This window comes from Oxyura jamaicensis, chromosome 11 (genome assembly GCF_011077185.1).
Source record: "Oxyura jamaicensis isolate SHBP4307 breed ruddy duck chromosome 11, BPBGC_Ojam_1.0, whole genome shotgun sequence".
Classification (NCBI taxonomy): Eukaryota; Metazoa; Chordata; class Aves; order Anseriformes; family Anatidae; genus Oxyura; species Oxyura jamaicensis.
The window spans coordinates 6,675,891-6,696,704 of NC_048903.1; the positions used below are offsets into that span (position 1 = coordinate 6,675,891).

At 46.5% G+C, this 20,814-nt stretch overlaps 1 protein-coding gene across 5 annotated transcripts in view; it reads left to right on the forward strand.

Moving 5' to 3' along the window:
• The window catches only part of ZNF423 (zinc finger protein 423), a 211,916-nt gene extending 191,369 nt beyond the window's left edge, over positions 1-20,547 (forward strand). For all 5 annotated transcript variants that reach the window (XM_035336783.1, XM_035336785.1, XM_035336782.1 and 2 more), the window contains one exon: positions 19,916-20,547. In XM_035336783.1, the coding sequence (XP_035192674.1) occupies positions 19,916-19,945 (30 nt within the window). In that variant the 3' untranslated portion in view covers positions 19,946-20,547. The remainder of the gene's footprint in view (positions 1-19,915) is intronic.
• Positions 20,548-20,814: the final 267 nt, after the last annotated feature.

The window sequence follows — 20,814 nt, forward strand, 5'->3', positions numbered from 1 at the left end:
AAGAGCAAAGCATTGGTGCAGCTGAACACAATGCTTCGTTAGAGGCTCCACCAAGGCAATAGCACTTTAATAAGCAGCAGGTTGTGCAAACCAGGCATCACATCCTGCTTGCTGGGGGGCTACAGTCCCTTCAGTTTTAGCCCCTGCAAAGCTGGTGCTTGTCCTGCATTCCTGGCTGCGGCAAGCCTTTTGCTGGGACCAGACCCTGACTGGGATGTGCTGCTGGAGCTGCTCTTGGGGTCCTGACCCCAGGGATCACCTTGGAGCCATGCTGGTGAGGCTGGGTTTTAAATCACACTGGCACCTTTGATGCTAAACCCTTAGATGCTGGAATCTCTGTGGGGCGTTGAGTTTGTGCTGCTCCAGCAGCAGAGCCGGGTCCTGTGGGTGTGCTGCCTCCCAGGGAAAGGGGCTGCTGAGCTGCAGCTTTCACAGGGCTCTCAGGGAGGTTGCTGCCCTGGCCTTCCTCGTCAGGCATGTTTACCTGCACAGCACTGCCACAAAAATACCGCTGCTGTCTGCTGGCAAACGCAGTATTTTTACAGGATGGTACCGTATGCCTCATTTAAATCTATTAGCTTTATAAACTGTGATTTACTTAAACTTTGGAGGGTTTTTATTTATCTTGCTGAATTCCCAAGCTGCTGCCTCTTGTGTCGTGCTGTCACGCTGTGGAAGGATGGTTGATCTTTTCACTTTGTTGATTTTATTTTTTTGTCTCCCAGGGGAATCTCTTCTTTCCCTTGTTCTAGCAACCTGATTTGCATAAGTGTACAAAAGTTTTAACTATACCTTGTTAATATTTTAATAAAGTCAGCAGATCTTGGCTTGTGTGTTGTCACTACGAATGTTTTATGAAGGCAGCAGTGGTTTGCAAAGCCAGCTCTGAGTTTTCCTCCCATTTTTCCTTTAAAGTGGTGTTTGGTCAAGATGCCAGCACAATTAAAATGGGTGTGCTGGCTTCCTAGGCCACTGCATTAACCTTTACAATCAGATGGTCAAATAAAGAGAACCTCGTTAAATTATAGTCTTAACAGTGGCCCTTTCTTTTTTGCAATTAACAGTTTTAATTACATAGTGTTTCAATTCTGAAGTGCTGTGCATAGCAAAATTGCTGCAAATAGCAGCCTTAATCAGATAAATTGTCATTGTAATTTTCCAGTTTTCATGCAGGATTGGTGTGCGTTTAAAATTTCTCTGCTTATAATAATTACACAAGTCGCTCAGAATGGTGTTGGCTAAATGAAAATTCAATACTTAGCTGCACAGTTCCAGTCCTTATTTCACTCAAAAAGGTGTTTCCTTGATGCCAGGGATTTTATTAATTCAAATACCTGAGCCAAGGAGGACACAAGATTTGTGTATAAATCAGTTAGAAATGCTCAAGACTCTGGCTCTGGTCTGACTAGCACGATTATCTCACCGGTTACTGATTTGCAAGCTATCTGTTCCAAATTCCTCAACTGTGCGTGATATTCCTGTGAAGTAGGGAAGACTCAGTATTATTTTAGTGAGCCAGTTGTTCGGTTGCTAGTTAGAGTTAAATGTGCATAAGCCTTAATAGTGCAATTGTTCTTCGGTGGGAAAATCACCGTCCTTCAAATGCTTCTGCTTGATGGATTTGACTTCTCAGTTCTGATCTTGCTTTCCCACTGGTGTAGAACAACAACTATTCCTTTTTAGTCAAAATACAAACCTATGCCTTGTTTACTTCTGTATTTTTAAATGAAACCACTGAAAATACTTCTGGGGGGGGGAAAAGAACACTCAAATATTTCATGAAGAAATTGAGAGGCATGCTTACAAGAAGAAAGAAAGGAAAAAGAGAGTGGGGAAAATGACATGCAGCGCAGGAAAAGGCAACTTCTAGAGATGTCGTGGGCTAGGAATTAGCCCTGCTGACTTGTAAACATTTATTCAAACAGTTATCTTGAACATAATGCATGTTAAGAAGGGCATATGTGTGCCATGTGATGGAAAAAAGGTGGCCACTCTGAGCATACATCTTGGTGCTTGGGGCAAATCCTGCTTCAGCAGCAGAACACTTAAAACTCTCAAACCCTCTCTTCGTTTGTGAACTAGCAGTTGTGTTTATGCTTTGTTTGCGCTGTCTGATGGAGCCATAAAACCAAGGCTTAAGGAAGCTGGGAGGAATAGGGCTGGCTTAATAAGCTGTGGAAATTCTGGTGTGAATCTGGAGTGATGAGTCAGTGAGGTTATGCTGATACTGCCAGAGGAAAAGAGAACAGTTATTTAACGGGTTATGTTATCTCATTGGAAATGAGGAAACAAAACACTGTACGGTTAAGTATGGAACTCAGTGGAAACGATGTGTGATAACCCAGCGTGCCCTTAGGGCAGGGGAGGAGAGGCAGGCAGCTCCTAGCTTTTCACATCCTGTTTGCAGAGACTGACATCCATGAATATGGTGAAAATACCCTGGAAAAAAAAAGTAAATTTATACCTAATTCATAATACATCAAGGCTGTGGCACTTCATTCCTCCTGCTGAAGTGTGCTTACTGAAACAAGTGGGGAGGTGGGCTTTGGGGGGGCCCTCGCAGGTAGGGCAGAAGGATCCCTTTGAAACCGAGCTTGCTCTGCAGGACTGGTCAGGAGGTGACTGCCTGCCACCAGGCAGCTGAAGCCACCGTGGCGCACGGGGGGGGTGAATTGGCTCTTTTTGACAACTGAGATTTGGGTTTTACTCTGTAAAGTGTAGTAGGGAGCCCTGCCTGCTCCAGAGGTGGGTCAGAAATCATGGTATGTAATGGGTGTTGAGAATTACGAGAACTCTGTTTGAGGCATTATTCACAGCTGGGCAATGTATCTGCCCGATCACTTGCATTGGGAGCTATGTTGAGCAAACTGGGACTGAACAGTGATTTTTTTTTCTTTTCTTTTTTTTTTTTTTTTTTTTTTGAAGAAACTTTAGGAGGATTTTTCATAGGTATTCTTTTGCCACTGCTTTTTCCAGGGAGCCATCACATAACCAGTGAAGTATTTGCATTTAAAGGATTAATTCCTGCTGTTTGCTTGTGTACTGTTAATCATACCGTTTCCTTCTAAATGATTACAATTGATGAAAACTAAGGCAAGGGATACAATAAACAATGCGCAAATAATCCAGGTACCGAGGGAGCAGGGTACCTGCCAGGTCTTTCCTAGCACAGGTGTTCAGGTGTTTTATTGCCTGCTATGAATAAAGGGCCTTCTCTTCTGTTCAGGTTTGGAGATGTGTCAAGCTACTGAACTAAGGGAGCTTCACTGGAGGAATTTGCTGTCATTTCAAGTGCCCAGGTTCTTTAAATGCACGTGTATCAAAAGGAGAGTGGCTACTATGGCTCATTGGTTAACACTGTGGTCTGTCTCCTTCCTCATTTTGTTTTATGTGAAAAGCTGGCAATTTTCATATATCTATAAACAGGCATGAGCTGCTGCACAGAAATTGCACTCATTATATTAATAATGATTTACCACGAACGTCCTCCAGGGGCTTGATTTGGTCCACATCAAAGTCCTTGGGATTCTTTCCGCTGATTACAGCAGATCAAGCCCTAAGCAGGTTTTCTGTTTAAAGTCTGCTTTTAATGTCAGCTTGATGTTAGATGAGTCTGCTCTGGAGCGCTGTACCCTGCCCAGGAAAGCAGGGCACCACAGCGAGGCCCCGCAGGGTGCGCTGCGTCCCCATGGGGACACTGAGGTGCTGCCCGTAGCCCTGGTGGCTTCCCCGGCAGGACCGCTGGTGGGGCCAGAAGGAGCAACAACCCCAGCGTCTCACACTGACGGTCCTTGGGCCGTGCTGCGGTGTCCTCTGAAGCAAGTGGGGAGCAGGAGGGCCCCTGGGCTCGTACATGGCCCATCTGCACCCAGGCGAGTCCGCAGGGCTCAGTTTACCAGCAGTGGTTGGAGCGCAGAGGAGAGACTAAAGAGGTCTCGGGTCTGCACCCAGCTATTCAAACTCACTTGGTGGTTAACGTCTCCAGCTCCTACCTGAAAAATGGGCTTCACCTACTTGCTGGAGGTATGAGGAAAGCTTACTGAAACAGGAGTAAAATCTTTCTTGCCAACAGCCCAATGAGCTTGCAAGACCCTGAAATATCTCAGTGCTTCTGGGCTTAAGTGTCCATGACGTCAGTGAGAGAAATGCAAATCGGTGGTATTTTGATGATGTTGCAGAAAATACTTTTCCCTGGGGGTATGGGAGGATGGCAGGACAAACAGAACCTAACATGCATCTGTCTCTGAAAGTCACTTACCTAACCCTGCGTGACTGGCTGTGCATGACTTAGATGTTAAGCACAGAAGCCTCTTGCTGGAAACAAACCACAAGCTCTAGGTTTCATATGAAGTATCAAAAAAATTCTGTGCAGAATTAATTTTCTGTAAGTAAAAATCTGTTTTTTCTTTTGAACAGAATTTACATTTCTGCATTTTAAATACGTACACATACACGCACAATGTTTTTCCTCCTTTTAAAATCCTGGAAATGGTCTTGTCAGTTATTTGAGCGGATTTGGCTAGTGTTTCTCAAAAAATGTTGCTATGGTGCTTAGAGTATTGTTAAATTTTAATTATTAGTAGTTACAAAGCTAATAAATTACGAGAATACCACAATCTATTCCAGCCATATTGCTGGGTTTCATTCAGACGCAGTCAGATAATTATAACTAACAATAATTAAAAATTAAAAGTGCTGTAGGCACATACCCATCATGTTGAGTCTGTCTGCTGAGCGTTCTTTACGGACTGTGGAACCAGAAGTTTTACCTCTGCTCCCGTGTCACAGCGATGAAGCATTTTGCCTCTCTGGCTGTCGGTACGCGTGTTCGAAGCCAGCGGAGGAGGTCTCCATGGCTGCGTACAGATCCGGGGCTAGGAGCAGGCTGTCGGATGACCAAGGCTGGAAGTGCCCTTGCAGACTACGTGGGGATACCTGTGTGGCTGTGCAGGAGCCGTGGCTGAGGTGTTGTCCTGGGCCTGACTCCCACTGAGGTGAATGCTGTGTGTGAAGGCGGGGGGCCCTTACACTCGCTGTGCACCTGGCAGCACCTCCTTTCCTGGCACAAAGGGGGGCGGTGGCTCCTGCCCTGGGGGTGGGGGTGCCCTGGCACAGCCGGGCTGCTTGGCCTCTCCTGCTTTGGGCGAGGATGGCACAGCAATCCCAAATTGCCCTGCGTTTGCCATGGTGATGAGGTGCAGCATCTTATTCATTTCAAATGAATATTCTGATCAATATATAGCCGCATTTTTGTCATCTCTGAGGTGTCTTAGTGAGGCACAGAGAGATCTCTCCAGTCTACAAAGACCCACCGGAGACGACGCTTGGAAATAGGAGTAGCCTGTCCCATAACAACAAAAAAAACCCTCCTTCATTTCTTACCCCATTAACGCTGTTCTGTGGCCAGCCCTGGCTAACAGAGTGTGTGCGACTTGGCATTAACAAGTGCAGAAAACCCGGCAGTGATGCAGAGCGGGGGGTGGGAAAAAAGGGAGCCAGGTGAAAGGCAGCATTTGAGTCATTAATGCACTTAAGCGCACCCAAGTGTCAACATGTGTGACCAAGTGTAAGGAGGCATGTCGTTCCAATGTGGCAGCGCTGGCACACAGACGGGGCTTCCTGCAGCAGAGATGGCACTTGGACGCGCTGCTCAGGCTGCCCAGCTAAACCCGTCGGTGCCTGTCATCTATGCCCTAGGGCAAGGGTCCAACCAACTTTTGCGTAGGCACCATGCCATCCCAACAGATGGGCGGGAGTGTAAGCCGCCAAGAGACAATGTATATGCATCAATTGTGTTTACTGAAAGCACAACTCCTGGCTGGAAAAGTCCAAATGTCTATTTATTCTGAGCTAAGATGCCTTTAGTCAGTGGATACGGAAATGCAGCCTAGTTTTGAACCGATTACTTTATGTACGCTACAAAACACAACACAGACGTGTGTGTAGCATGCGCTGGTTCTGGAGAGCCCCTGTAAGGGCCTGTCCTGGCAGACGCCGTCCCTCCCAAGGCTGAGCCAAGTGCTGAGGTACTGCTCGCCCCCAGGTACTGGAGAGCGAATTCTGTGGGTCCTGCACGTTGCCGTGCAAGTCACTGGCGCAGTGTGTAATGGTGTACGAGGACCCAGCCTCTGGCACTGGCAGGTTTGGCTTCGAGCACAGCCACCCAGCCTCCCCATCGCACCTAGGGGTGGAAACCATTCCCACTTGTGGGCGCGAGGAGTGTGCGATACGGTAATCCTGACCGACCTTAGCTGCAGTTCACGCATCCTGGCTGAAGGTTTGGTTCTTCCATGGGGCAGAAAGAGAGGAAAAAAAATGCAATATGTCAAATACAAAAGGGGAAAGCTTTATAACATGACCAACTGCCAAAACAAGGAAATTTCTGGAGGACTCCAGAGAGGAGTTTGTAGGTGCGTGTTAAAGGACAGCTCTTTCCCGCACTTGTTGGCGTTACTCAGTTAAGGCTTGTCTTTACAGCCCAGCTTTCAGAAACACCGACTGCTCTCAATGTACAACTTGGTATTAACAAAGATCCCTGAATTCTCTGTATAAATAAATAAAGCAGCAACGTTTTACCTCCAGAAACACTAACGCAGTCCCATCCTATTGGGGACAGGACGCATGGGCTATGTTCGACATCCATCCTTAGCCGAAAGGAGGAAGCACGGGAGAAGAAATGAGAAATAGATTTTCTTTCGGAAAGACCAGATTGCACTCTCTGGTCTGGCAATAACAATTACTAATGACATTTAGAGAGAAATTAAGGATGAGAAATGCAAGTTGGCATTTCAGCAGTGCCAGTCAGTAACATTGCATCAGAGCTCACAGGAGAGATGAGAAAAAGTTTAGGGATGGAAAATTAATTTTGTTATGTCAACAATTAGCAAATACCTTTTCTTCACTCTTTACCACACTATCACAAATAACCACTGTGATTGTATTTAGCAGCTTCTCAGGTGAATGAAATAGCACTTTGGAAGCCTTATTTCTGGAGTCAAACGCACAAGATGTGCTTTGCTCCATTTTGCTGAACAATGAATGATAGAAAACTGGTCAAACTGACCGGGGAGGGAGAAAAGGAGCTCTTGGGTGTGTGGTTGCAAGAATGCTCCATGTGGTTTCTCTCTCTAGATCTGCTTTTTTTTGTTTATTTTTCTCTTTTTGTTGTTGCTTTGTGTTTTTTTTATTATTATTATATTTTACAACTGTCAATGAGTTAACCATACCAGCACTCTTCCTAAGGTTGGTTTTACCAGTTTGGAAAGGCTGAAGTCGAGCAATGTACCCAAATCCACGCAGGAAGATATCGGAGGAGCCACACCGAGAGCTTGGGAAACCTCAGACCTATTCAGCAGTCCTTCGTGTGTTCTTAAGGGGAAATTCTTATCCCCATAGGAAGGTGGCAGAAAGCCTTGTTTCCTTCTGCTCTGCCTGGAGCCAAGAGCAAAGGGGCCGCAAGCTGCGGGGCTGCGAGCGTGCCCATCAGCACAGCTGGCTGCGCGGCCACGGCGTCCTGGGGGACGGCAGAGCCAGGTACCATTGCTCAGCCCTCCCACCATCAGGCTCAGCAGCACGTGCCGTTCCAGGCTGGGCACGGTCCTTATAATAGAAGTAATATTTCTGTAGTACGTAGGCAAAGAAAAGAATCCCCTGCACACACACAAAAGTCTTGTCACAGTGTGTCTTTGTATTCACTGATGGGGAGAGATCTCTAACGCAGGCACTTTGATTTTCTTCTGCTGTAGCAGCTGCTGGGGAGCGTAGCTTGGGTGCTGAGCAGGGATTAGCTCTGTTTCCTCCTGTGAGTGTCGCTATCGTCCAAAGGAACTGGCTTCAGTTTTCAAAGGAACAGGGATGCTGCATTGGAAAGGGCAGAGCGTAAGCCTTATTTAAGGAAAATCGTGGAGCTTGATCAGCCTCCGTTTTAAGCAGCTCATCCAAGGTGGAGTACAGCATGCTTTTAAAAGTTCGGTTTCTTCATTTGCTTGCTGCTAGAGCAAAACGGGGATGCTTGTCCAGACATAACAGTATATGCCTGAGTGTTTTCACAAGAAATGTCTAGATCATTAAATGTAATAGGTCTCAGCTGCAGTTTTGATCACTGAAGCATGCACACAATTCATCACAGCAAATTAGGTATGTCTTTGTAACTTATCTTCCTGCAATTTGCTGGCACTTTCAGAGAGCTGAAACTTACATGTATGTGCTGCAGAAGCCATTTCAGTTAAAATATTCCGTGTTTATTGTCGGAGAACAAGGATCCTCTAATAACAAAAACATGGAGCAGTCTGTGATTCTGCTCCTGCATCTTGCAGAACCAGCAGTAGTACCAGCAGAGATCCCTAGCCACATTCATTATTTATATATTTTAGTGAATTTCTTGTCTGCAGTAAAAGAGATGTAAGCTTAACATCGGGCTGTTTGTGCCAAATTCTATCCTGCAGCCCATTCAAGAAACCCGGGGCAGCCGTGGTTCTCAATCACTGCACACACCATCTATCTGATTGCAGGTTTGTCCTCTCTGGCTTGCTGAAATGTTGCTTGTTCTTTAAAAGCTTAGTTTGACCTTTGGAAAGAAAAGGTATTTACTATTTTATTTATTTATTTATTGTGGCGAGAGCCAAAACCAAAGCCTACTTAAATGGAAATTGGCATTCAAAAGCAGCACAGTTACTGAAAAGCGTTTATTTCTAGAAGAGGACAGACGCTAGTGGACTTGAAAATTACCTTTCAGTGGATTCATCAGTTTCAGTCACTAGTTAGTCTGTGAACAGATGGATATATTTGTAGCAGTTAACACAAATTTATAGCCTGGATTTTTGCATTTGCCTCAAGAACACTGCTATCTTACCTGCTGGCTTGGCTTGGACAGGTCTTTTATTTATTTTGCTTTATTTTCCTCAAAGAGAAGACGGTTGTTTTTCTAATTGCAGAGATTTCTTGCATCACAGGAAGGCAGTCAGAGATGTGAATGATATATAGCTACAGTGGAAGGAAACGTTGTAAAAGGATCCCCCAGTACGGCTGCCGCAGAAAAAATAAACATCTCAGCCCAAACCTAGATAAGCCCCAATGGGCCACGAAAATCATTTTCAATAACCAGATATTTTTAACTCTGTGTATGAGGACGGTAATCAGTTGCCTGTATTTGCATCTAGGGTCTGCCACAGTCTAATTGTCTCCTTTTTTCCCCAGAAATTTAAGGCTACTGGTTAACAGAGCAATGCATTAAACACTCTGTCTCCAAAATAGGAAGAAATACTGCCCTAGCCTCTACCATGTGGCATCTTTAGGTTTCAGGGATTTCGTTTAAATCTGAAATTTATGTCCAGGAGAAATAAATTATTAGATTGTAAAAGCAGCTGGGGAGGGAGTAAACATAGTCTCTTTTGTCCTCTATATCATTTCCCCAGGAAGACAATAAATGTATGGCAAGCGTCCTGTGTTTCCTCGGCCGTACCGACGTTGTGTGTGAATTGTATTTTAGATGTGAAGCCTACATTTCAGACAGGAAATCCTGGATTGATGCCGTGCCGCCGTTTCCTACCCCTGCGGTGCCGGCGGAGCCTCTGCCACTACCGCCATTAGAGGGAATCTGAAAAATAGCTTCATGAAGAAACGTGAAAGGCCTTGGGTACACCTCTGAGCAGCTGAGAAAGGGATCAGGGGTTTAACCCGTGGCTTTGTCTCCTGGGTCAGAGAGAGGCGGCAGGAGCAGCGTTGTCCCCGTTGCTGCTGGATGGAGCTGAGGACAGGGTCCTGCCTTGCGGCAAGCTTTCCTGGTGCCGCCGTAAGGAGCACGGGAGCACCGCCGGCTCATTCCTCGCTGGCCTGCCTGCTCCCGGTGCCCGCGAGGTCGGACACGGGCCACGTGCGGTGAGTGGGCAGGAAACAATGAGGCTGGGCGAGAACAAAGAAGGAACGGGCAGGCTGGGAGCTGGGAGCTTGCCTGCCTGCAGCTGGGCCGCGTGTGGGACTGTGGCTGCCGGCACCTCTGTGCCTCTGTGGGGCAGGCTGAGGGTGCTCAGCACGGCCGTGCTCTTCCTGACGTTGCTTTCAGAGCCGTACAGTCAGTCATGTGCTAATGCCTGTGTAACTACTGCTCTGTTTTAACATCATATTTTGAGAATAGTTTTGTATCACACCTTGACCTGAGGAGAAGGGAAGGAATATCATTTAGAAAGCAGTTTGTTCCCAGACTGAGCCTGTTCTGTGGTTTCTGCCTATGTAAAACACAAATGGCACGGCAGTGGCTTGTGCACAGGGTGAGCACGCGTGTGCAGTGACCTGACTCGCACAGTAAATGCGAACATACTGAATGCTAATGCTTTGTCCTTTCTTCACGTTTCATATTGATGGAATAACTTGCAATGTACTGCACAGCCTGTACACAATGAGGTGATGGGGCTTTGTTGGAAAAATCTAGCTGATAGGGATAGACCCCGCCTGCTGGTGGGTTCAGCGTGGAGACGCCTCGTGGCTTTGTGCGAGGTCAGCCTGGGTTCAGCAAGGCTTCGTCACCCTGGCTCTGCATGAGCCCAGATTTGGCAGCAGCAGTCCTGAGCTTATCCACTTGGCCGTGCTTGAGCTAATTCTCTGCAGAGCGTCTTCTGTGTCCTCCGTGCCATGTCCTGGGCAGGTGGCACAGACACCCCGAGGTCACCTCCGCAGAGCCCGGTCGCTCCGGCTTTGCACGGCACAGGAGCAGCCCACGCACTGCCCACACGGAGCCAGCGAGCTTGTGCCCGACCGCTGAGCCCCCTCGTTCGCTTCTGGCACGATTACAGCTGAGCACGTGCTGTGGGCACTGAGCTTGGACTGCACACAGCGTATCTGTCCTTGGTGCGTTGCACCATTGTGTCTCCAAAACGGGTAGAGGGGAAAATTCCTTCTCTGGGGCTCACACGTGCTCTTAATCTTTGCAGAAAACCGTCCTTGTTTAAAATGTAGCATCTTGCTGCTTAAAAGTCAACTTTTCCGACGACCAGATACCTGTGATGCAATAGCACTGCCTGGAAAATCCCGTGTCGTATTCACAGCTACGGCTGTCCCATGCACGTACCGCAGTGACATTGCCTCTGTTTCCTCGCGATGTCTGTGAGGCGATGGCTCGCGTTGGGGATATTTTGGCCCCGCTTTTCCTTTTGGGAACCGGTCGTCCTTGGCTCTTTCACACTACCTGCCTCTGGGGTTAGCTCCTGCAGGCAGCGGGCTGCTGACGGTCTGCCCTGCAGACTTCTGCTCTGCCGGTGGCGTGCACGCTAACGGGGAGGCAGGTGAAGTGCTTCTGGAAACTGGGCCTTGCTGCCTCACAGCCGAGATTGCACTGGAGGATCTTGTACCCCTTTGGAGATAGAACATGGGCGGTAACAGCCTTTACGCCCCAGGCGGCAGGTCACTGACTGCTTGTATTTCCAGGTGGAGCAGGATGCGGGTGTCCCGTGACAGGGATATTTATCTGCCTTGAAGAAACTGGCCGGGGGCCAGTAGGTGCAGCCCCCTTTGTCCTCAATGGAGGGCCTTCCCCGAGTGAGGACTGCAAGACGTGTCCTCATCTTTGCATTAAAATTGACAATCAAGGCTGAGACTGTTTTATACCCAGTCCTTAGCACCAGGAACCCCTAACTGTTCCAGGAAAAATGCTACAAAAATCAGATGCTGTTCAGTGACCCTCGGCATGCTGAGGAACAGCGGGGCAAGTTAAGGAGCCAGTTTTAGGTTCAACTTTGAATCTCCTGGCTTTTGTTGGCTTATATTCCCATGGAAACAGCCCTTCAATGAAGCTTTTGTCTATGCATTGTGACTGGTGAGTGTTAAAGGTACTATGTAAAGCATTTCCTTTAGCTTTAAGTAGTTTTTGAGGAAAAAAAGTGTGAGAGGATGCTCTCCTGGTCCTACAACAGAGAGCAAATCAGGAAATCTAGTGCTTATAGAAGAGCTATGAAGGGTCCCGTAATGATGATGCCAGCCCTCAAAGAAACGACCAAGGCTTCTGCAGCCTGGTTTACCCTAGACCAAGGAGGGATTAACAAGATAATGCTCCAGATAGGCTCCAGACAAATCGCATATTTGAGAGGAATAACTAGGAAGGACTCCTGGAAAATGGTTTTGCCTTGCAAATGGTTTAGAAATGCGTCGCTTCCCTGTTTGGCACTCAGAGGCGGATCAAAGCAGGGCGGCACCGCACGTGGCGCGGAGCTGGCGGTGTAGCGCAGGACAGGGCTGTACGTGTCTGCAGTAGGGGTTTCCTCTGCCTGCCCTGGCTCAAGTGTCAGAACGGACTGGAAGCAAGTTTTGGTGTTTGTCAGGAAGCGTGGGAGGTTACTTCGGGCCCAGGCAGAGGGTCTGGGGACTGCTGCCCACTGTGTGGGCAACCGTGGCCCAGAGAGATGGGGACTGCGCCTGCTGAGGCCGAAGCACCGCGGGCAGTCTCAGGGCTGCGTGCGGGCGTCCTGCTCCCAGCCCTGCTCGGGGCCTGCAGGAGCGCCGGGGTTGGCCCAGGCAGACCCCAGGGGGCTGAGGGAGGAGCATAGGAGCTCCAAAAATACTGTTTTGTGTGCTTCTGATAACGGTAATTAAATTTGTCCCCCTCCCTTCACGTCAAGAAGTGCAAGGCTCTTCCCTCAGCTTATTTTGATCTTGTGCGTGGCACACCGTAGGCTGCGAGCCGCCCGGATGCAGGTGCATTTGCATTCCCGAGTAAAATTCTCGGGAGCACGCGGTCCCCCAGGACAGGTATTATTAGCTCCCTTGTTTCATTGGGTGCCTCCGTGAATCAGTGTGTTTACGGTGAGTTTCTCTAACAGAAGGCTCTGGTTATTTCTTAATAATATATTCTCCTGTGGTTTTTATTTCCAAAGTGCCGTGGTAAGGAAATTTTCCCAACGGCTTCGGTTTTCTTTTGTGCTTCAGCATTTTATCCCGTGTTTTTGGAAGGAGCATACAGTCTTTCCAGTAAGATATTTAATCAAATATGAGAGGCTATGCCAGGCTTAAACTAGCATTCGGAGTTCTCTTGTAATGGGATCGCCTTGTGTTGTTCTGAGTTTTTAGAGAGCACAGAGATGGCAGGCCTGGAAGACTGCTGGTACAGAGTTATTAGTCTCACATGGAAAGGGGAAAACACCTTAGGTGAGTTGTCAAAGTCTGATTAGGACGGAGCAACCTGAATTAGAAGGGAAATTAAATTCATAAATCATCTAAAAAATCCTTAGCTAGTGCAAGAAAGGGCTGGCACTGGGAAAAATAGCTATGAGGAAGGTATTTCTTTTAAAAGGTAATTTTTCACACCCTGAATAATACAAATGCCTATCAAAATTCAAGACTATGTTAAAATTAACAAAAGCAGTGTTAAGTATAGAGATAAAATCGAGGAAGTGTATTGCTCAGGCTGTCCAATACAGCAGCAGAGCCCACAGACCCCGTGCAGGCAGAACAAAGGCAGGCGGTGGGGGGGTGCCTGTGCGTATGTGTCTGGTTTTTAAGGAACAATGCCTGGGCACTTGCATTTCAATATAGAAAAATGCAAGCAATAGAAAGAGATTTATAAAAAAAAAAAAAACCAACAGTGTTCAGTCGGTCACGTGCGGATCAGCTTTTTTCCCCTGTAAATATTCTAGGAGTTCAGAACCGATGGACTTCAGACAACGTGGCTGCTCGGGGAGGCTGGTGCCACGCGTGGAGCCGGGCAGGTTTGGGGGGAGGATTGCCGTGGCGTGGGCTGCCCAGCCCGCCCTGTGGGCAGGAGCCATGGCAGGGCCACAGGCCGGCTTCCCACTGGCATCACGGCGTGTTCCTGTGCTCTGGTGAGAGATGGGTTTGGCCCCAAGTAACCAAGTCTGTGCATCGGAGTAACTGCGGTGCAAATATTCCCATCGGAAACAGCCAGCTTAGCTTTCACCTGACACCAAACCTCCAGATGTATCTTCTTAGACACTTGAAGTGATTTTTCTTTCTTTCTTTCTTTCTTTCTTTTTGTTCAGTGCATTGTAAAGGACAGTTTCCTAACTGCATTTGTTGAAGTGCCATCTCAAAGTGTGCTAGCACTGGGGCTGACTGACGCATGGCAAGTTATCAGATGCTCAGAGATGTGAAGGAGGCAGTAACACAGGCAGACTTCTCCTTTCACAAAGGATGTGCCACCTTTCGTTTGCCTCCACCTCGATTTCAAGGGATTCTTCAGATAAAGAAGGGACACATGAACCTGTCTTGCCTGAGAATTTTTTTTATTGAGTACCATGATAACTTGGAGTTCACTTGTTACAAGCATCTTATGTGGTGAAGTGCCAGGGGAAAGGGAAGAAGCCATGCTGTATTTCCTGGAAAAGGGGGTTCTAAACATATAAATGTCACAGGGTAGGAGGTACCTGAAACAACTGGAAGGGGAATTAACACCTGGTTTTATGGGAAACACTGCTTACCACTATCAGTTTTAATGAAGTGTATTAACTAAATTGTGTTCCGAGTATTCATTCAGCCCTGTTTATGGCACACTCTTGAGTACATTTACTGTTTGTCAGAAGTGCAAACTAGTGAACATATGAGGCTTTAAGACAGGCCATCTGTTAGTCTTAGACCCTTGGATAATTGTCAAACAGTTCTAAAAATAAGCACATACAAAGTGCAAGGGGGTGCAAAGGTGCTTTTTCTTTAGTCTGATAGCAAAGGGAAAGCAACAACCAAAAACTGAAAATAAAAATAAATAGGCTTATCCTGTAAACCAAGCTTGCTCTCCTTCTCTCCCCTTCTTTCTTTTTCCCCCTCTCCTGAGTGTGCTTTTTTTTTCCGCTTAGTTGTTTTTTTTTTTCCCCTTGCTCTTCTGGGTCATGGCATCCCCTGAATGCCTCTCCAGTTTAGGATTAGAGCAGCACCAATTTAAGGCTCACAGCTTTCCATAGAGAGCATAATCTCCAGTGGCTAAAGCAGGGGTCGTTTTGTGTCCTCTGCCTGAAGTAATCTCTTTATAAAGTCAAGGCGTAAAGATTTTGATCTGTATGGATTGCTGTTAGATACTACCTGCGCACATGTGCGTGCTCGTGTACGTACGGGGAGGAATAATGCCTGAGAAATTTTGGGGCCATTTTGAATTCAAATGATACAAAGCATTTGGAAAAAAAAAAAAAAAAAAAGAATGCTGCAGATGGTATTTCATAAATATTTAGACACTGCAACTTCTGTTTGTAGCAGTTTGGAGTTCTTGTTTGGGCTTTTTTATACATATATGTTTGAATGTGAGACTTGAACCTTGGTCTCAAGCCAGCAGCTGAATGTGAGGTTTAGGTTTTGACTAGAAACTACACATGTTGATGTTAAATGGAGGGGTTGTTCCCCCCAGCCCTGCTCCGTAAGGGACAGAGGAGGGGGCACAGCGCAGTCGCTGCCAGCCAGGAGCCCCCAGTGCCCGGTGCAGCCTCCAGGGAGGGAACCTGCCCTGGGCATGGGGAGCAGCAGCGAGAGGGGCTGCTGGGGCTCTCGCCTGGACCTGGAGGACCCTGCGCTCTGGGGAAATGCAGCGATTAGCAGGAATTGCCTTCAGTGTTGTGTGACCACACAGCTGTGTTCATGCGGCACCGCTGCAGCCGGCGCTTCCAGTCCAGGTGGCTTTGTGGTGCCACAGCAACTGGCACCGATCACCAGTTGGGTCTCACGCTGGCCGTTTGTCAGGTGAACCTGTTATCTCCATAATTCCTATCAAAATGATTTGAGGAACCGTTTCTGTTCATTTTAATGGCATTTGGAATGAGAGAGAGGCTTTATAACCTTTGAGTCCCAGCCTCTATGTAAAACCGTAGAAGGATGAAGAATTTTGTTGGGGGGTGGTGGGCATCGCCAGCCTTGTGCCATTTCTTACCCCTGCATAACATAACACAGGCTTGTGGGTGTGTGTGCTCACGCGCAGGCAGTGCACCTCCGAAACGGCTGGTACGAAACACCTAAATACGTAACAGATGCACAATGGCACTACAGACTGGATGTATTATGGCCTCAAACCATTATCACACCCCTCGCAGTTGCATTTTATTTTTTTCACCTGCTCCTGTGTAGTACACCTGTGACTTGTTGGCAGGGAATTTTGTTGCAGTGTGGGAGACTCCCAGCTTGACTGCCTGGCTTGGAGCTTTGCTCCGCCATGTGCTGCTTTTCTGTGTTTTTTGTCCCGATCTTTATATAGCTCGTAAGACTTCCTTTAACTGCTGTAAGGGATCATCTTTCAAGCCTGATGCTTTTCTTGACATAGTGATCAGAAAATGGAGAATGTCGTGCTAGTGTTTCCATAATAATGCACGTAGAAGGAGAGAAACATTCATTGTAGATGTCCTGCACAAATGGCTTGATGCCCATCCAAAGGGCAGGCAGGGGGTGTCCCCAGGGACGACGTGGAGGGTGATCAGTATGTACAAGGACAGTAATCAACCATTCCTCGAAATCTTATTTCCTGCAAGACCTGTCACCCAGTTCCTTGGTCACAGATACTCCCCAAATAGTTCCTTTGGGGGTTGTGCAGCAAGGAGAAAATTCCAGTTAAACACCGAGACCGCCCTGGGGCTCAGGGTGGCCACATTTTCCCAATGACGTGGTGAACAGAATTGCTATCCATTTTGCATCCTTAGTAAGAAAGGGGGGGGGGAATCCCAACCTAGCCCTATAAATAAGCTGTGACTTACTTGATCTTGACAGGTGACTCAGTGCTGCTGTAGAGTTTTCCAGCTGCAATAATGTCTCAGAATGATGTATTCTGTGGGGTATCAGCTGTGAGCCATGCATAAACCTGGGGACCTAACAGGAGCTGGAAAGAGCCATTTTTAATGCTCAGCTTCCAAATTATGTCCTGCCTCCTGCCAGCCCCCAAGTGCGTACACGTGTGGATGTGCTTGTGTGCAGGTAGGCACGTGCAAATACATGCGAAAGCATGCCTGGAGAGCCCTCCTTTTTGTGCCGGCTTTATTGTCCTTTGCAAATCACCATTAAGATTATTATTTTCTTTAAATATAAACTCTAGAGCTGAAAAATTACATCAGAGCCGCTTCCTGCTAGCCTGCCCTCCTGTTGGAAAGGGGTATGAAGTCTGCTGATCAGCCAACAGAAAGTGCTTGGGTGGAGGCATGCCCGCAGCATTACACACTTCCAAACTCTGTGTCCCTCCTGGCCTTCGTGGCTTTTGTCCACGCAGGAACTTGGTGTCTGGTGCTCAGCAGCCCGTGGGTGGGCAGGATGTATGCTTCGTGTGGGCATGGCGCGGGCAGGATCTGCCTCTCTGACAGGCGGAGGAGGGGTCCGGTGCATACGGGTTCTTGTGTCTGTAGGCACCACAGATAGGCGTGAGATCCTTTGTAAGATGGGCCTCTATTTATTAACTGCCTGGTCCTTTGATTAGTTCCATATTGATTGCCAGGAGCCCTTGCAAAGGGAATAAGTGGTATGTTCCCAAGATATTAAGAGGAAATAAAGATCTACATATGCAGTGTGCGTGTATACGTTTACACTTGGATCCGTAGCATGTTTAGTTCCTCAGCTCCTGTCTCATTCAGCTCTGAATGGCTGCAGGATTTGTTTTTCTTCATGTGAACTGTGTTCACAAAACCAGTACGTTCATTGTATTAGGAGTGTTCAGAACATATCATTAACCTACGTTTGAGGAGGGAGGGCTCACAATGAAAGCTTCATTACCAGATTTAGAGCCACATACCATTCCTTTATTGACCTGCCTGGTGTAATCAATGCAGCAGCCACACAAGTTTGAAATCATAGTCCCTGCCTGCAGACTGCGCGTCATGCATCTAGTGCTGATTGTGCATTATCTCTTAAATGACACTCCCTAAATAAGTATGGATTTGTCTACCGTGAATAGCCCTTCTTGCGACTGGAAGATGGTAAACCTTTCGCTCCTTTTATTGATATTCAGGATGACCTAAAAATAGAATTGTAATGAAGTGCACTAGAAATACCCATTGTTAAAATGCTCAGGACTGCCTGAGCACAGAGTGGTATGTGTATTTTTTAACACTTGAATGTTTTTCTGGTTAGGTTTATTGGACAAGCTTCTTGTCAGTGCTGCCACCTTGTCTATAGGGTTCCGTTCCTCCTTTTCTATAACTCTGTTACTTGATTTGAGAATCACATCCAGCACTGCAAAGGTCATTCCTCTTTAAGGCCAGGAAAGTCTCCATGTATAGCATGAGAAGTAAAAATGTAAATTGAAAAGCCGTTGGTTTTTATGTTTGGTGGTGTTAAATGGTCTAACAGGAAAGCCATTTCTATCGCTTCACTTGACATGATTTTAATATAACGCTTTATCCCTTGATAAGCTTTTCAGATCTTTGGACAGTGCTCCTGTTCTTTGATTTGGAAACATTTAGCATCGCTGGCTGGGGCTGTGCTGTCAGGGCTAGTGTTAGGCTAAACAAGATACAGTTATTTTGCTATTTCATCCGTTGATTGTCATTTAGTTTCACAAGGGATCCTTCTGGGTGTGCTCCAGCTATACTACTTCTGTCTTCTCTCTAACCTTTTGTCACGTTAAAGCCTGACCACTACCGTGCAGTTTCCTTGCTGCCCGTCCGTACAATATCAGATAACTTTTGACATGATTTAGGAAGTCAGCAGCACTTCTGACACCTGCTGGTCAGCTCTTGGGAGTGCACAGTCCAGAAATGCCGGCTGCAAACGGGGTCATCGCTGCCTGAGCATCGCAGGCCGCCCGCTAGCTCTTTGCACAGACGGCTTTCATTAGGGAGATGTCATCTCTGGATAAAGTGGAGATCACTTTTTTCCTCTGAATTGAGATGTAACTGTGGGTAACGTAGAAGAGCCAGATGATTTATTAAAAGTTAAAATATCTTTATTCTAAAGCACTGTCATTGTAAATAAATAATCAGATTCAAAATTAATTTCATGCTTAAAAATGTATTCCTCAAGCTGACGGACTTGCTCGGCTCTGTTTTTAGGCGGATGGAGACCAGTGAAATTGCACAGATTTGAAATAATGCACGTGGATTTTTATAACTGGGAATGCCCAACAAAAGCTCACTGTGAAGCGCCTCACTAGTTGCTCCAATACTTAAAAATTATACAAGTAAAGCTATGATTATATACATAGGACTGGGGTTTCAGTCAGCACACAAAACGAAGGTGATCGCTGCTCTGAAAATGTGCCTCTAAGATTGGCTTCACTCTTCATTGGCTCCTGCACAAAATGGCAGGACAGGTCAGCATCCTCTGATGCAAGATACCGTGATGACACGAGGCTGTTACAGATCTACCAGAAAGGGAACAAAAAGACTAACCTGCTGTAAGAAATGTGTAGAGCAAAGCCAGTTCTTTAAAGAGATGTAACTTCTGGGTTAAGTGTCCAGTCTTTTTTTCTGCCGGGGATTAATATCCCCGTTGCCTGAACTGGTGGTTCAGCTGTTATTGCTGAAGTATTTCTTGGACTGAGAAGTATGCGTCACAATCTGGTGTGCCTCTCTGCCAGTACTTGCACCCGTTACTAGTGAGAATAAAAGAGTAAAATGTGGCAAGGGTTCCCACAGCGATTCAGATTTTTTTTTTTTAATTGTTACAGTTAAGGGAATCCCTAAAGGCAGATTTTGCCCGTGAAGTGTTACCATTTTCTTTATATGTATTGAAAGAGGAAAGGAAGAAAAAAAAAAAAAAAAAAGAAACCCTCACGGCTGTACTTGGCTTGTAGAATTTTTTTTCTAAGTTCATGCCAGCATTAACAGATCTATCAGAACAAAGCAAATGTGTCATATTGGCAGCTGTTACTTATGAGTACTTTTTCTTTATTGCATTTTGTTTTGTAATAATTGAGAAGCTTTTATGTCGAGCTCTGCATAAATGGTACTGAGTAGGAGGGTACGGGCATGCTTTCTATTATTCTGCCCCTTATGCACGTCTCCTTTTTTCGTCTTTCCAGAACCACACATTGAGCCAGCACGCACAGTGAGCCACTGGCACTACAGGACACCTCTCTGCAGAAGACTTGACGGTGGCACAGTGGGGAGGACCATTTGAACATTACATCCAATCAAAGTGTCATTTGCAACCCAGATGTAAAACTCTAATGATTTGGCCATGAGGCGCTGCTATTATAAGCAGCTGGAAATGAATATTAATGGAGAGATTAAAAGTATTCCATGCTCAGTATTTTTTATTGTCCTGCTTCAGCTAGTGTACTTTAGAGCTTCTGCTTCTGACTGAATTTATAGTGTTAGATAAATCTGCTTTGATGCTGTTGCCCTTTGTTGCTTCTTGTATTATATTGATAGTTAAAAATTAGATGTGATATTTTTTAAACTGCTTTTTAATTGCAATTTTAGGTAACTGTGCGTTGTGATGTGATTGCTTGGCTATTGTCTGAATATTTCTTTTAAATTTTTTTAATTAAAGACTAATGCTTTGATTGGATTTGCCAGTTCACCGGACAGTGATTAAAACTATGTAATGAATATAATCGGTTTCAGTGCAACTGGATGGTCTGCTTTATAAATGTGACTTAATCTGATTGCAATAACTAGTACAGTTCAATAAAGGGAATACATGAGCTTAGTGTCAGAGTTTCTGTCAGTCCGTGCTGTATCACCGCTGCTGGCTCACACGTGCAAGTCATGCCAAACGATGGCTCACCCCACAGCAGAGCTGCACCCCGTGAGGAAGGAAGAACGGGAGAGAAGCAGAAGCCCTGTTGTTGTGCCTGGCGTTGTTCTCTCCTGGATGCGCCTCCCCTGTCGGACCGAGGTGAGGTAAGAAGATCCGTGACAAACCTGGGCACGAGAAGGAGGTACTAGCTTAGGGGCACTCTTAACCTTTACTCAG